We start from the raw sequence: 1130 nt of genomic DNA on the forward strand, positions 1-1130 counted from the left end.
TAACACACGATCAATTTGATCCCTGTATTAAATTGGAGACAAAACACCTGCTAAAAAATAAGTTGATATAATATAAATCAACTTAAGACACAAGAAGGTCGAAAAGACACTTCGATGGATTATTTTTCCCAAGATAAGTTCATTTACATTACAAACCCGAGGACAACAAAGAACTAGTCGTATTTTGGACAAGAGTATAAGATATCACAAAAATAAAGGAATTTGAAATCGCTACACAATCAATCCACTGTTATTCCAAGTCTCACCAATCGAAATTCACAATGCCAAACATTATATTACAGGACTATGAGCTCCAAGGAAATAGCTACAAGTTTATATGCTTCCAGTCACTAGGTACTTAACAAAGAGATAAATAAGAAAGCACAATATAGCATAGTGATGGGAGAAAGGAACCTATAAGAAACAAAGTTTCAAGGTTAAAAAGGTTGCTTAATAACCTTTTTTTTTTTTCTGCTTTTGTGAATTTTACCAGTCCTTGGAGAAGACAAGCATGAGGAAGACGAGGATAAGTTTGTCCAGTTATTTTCAGCCATGTCTTTGCTGAATGCCTTCATTACATCTTCCTTGAGTTCCATGTAGCGCATTCTTTTCATCCTCTGTTCCTCTGGAGTGCCCTTCTCCAATAACATAGCACCTATAGTATCGTCCTCCGAGAGCCTATCCAGAACTATTGTGCAGTTGGGGAAGAAGCGTCGGGCTTTCTCCACTGCCATTAAAGAAGAGAGAGAAAATAATTTAGATTCCAATATTTCTTTTATGAACCCATTTTTGACCTTGTTCCTACGGATCTATTTATCAGCTGGTTCTTAAACTTGTCACAAAGTTCTGTTCTTACTGACTGGTTTTTGACTTTATTTCAAAGTTTTCTTTTGTTTAACCAGTTCTTGACCCTTCTTGAGGTTCTTTTATTCACCGGTTGCACATTTCCTTATTAAACTTTATCCTCCCATGCAGTTTCGAAATTTGACCTCTTCTGTTGCAACAGTCATTGACTTCTATGCTATAAAGTTTTTAGACTCAAGCTGATTTCTAAAACACCATCTTAAGTTTGATGGGATGGTAGTGATACGGAGATCTATTCATATTCTCTGTAATATCATGATGTTTTC

General features: G+C 35.7%; 1 protein-coding gene across 2 annotated transcripts in view; it reads right to left on the reverse strand.

Annotated features, from left to right (window-relative positions):
• Positions 1–202: 202 nt before the first annotated feature.
• LOC111390971 (BTB/POZ domain and ankyrin repeat-containing protein NPR2-like) overlaps positions 203–1130 on the reverse strand; it is an 8043-nt gene continuing 7115 nt past the window's right edge. For both annotated transcript variants that reach the window (XM_023016105.1, XM_023016106.1), the window contains exon 6: positions 203–727. In XM_023016105.1, the coding sequence (XP_022871873.1) occupies positions 438–727 (290 nt within the window). In that variant the 3' untranslated portion in view covers positions 203–437. The remainder of the gene's footprint in view (positions 728–1130) is intronic.

Source organism: Olea europaea, unplaced genomic scaffold (genome assembly GCF_002742605.1).
Source record: "Olea europaea var. sylvestris unplaced genomic scaffold, O_europaea_v1 scaffold732, whole genome shotgun sequence".
Taxonomy (NCBI): domain Eukaryota; kingdom Viridiplantae; phylum Streptophyta; class Magnoliopsida; order Lamiales; family Oleaceae; genus Olea; species Olea europaea.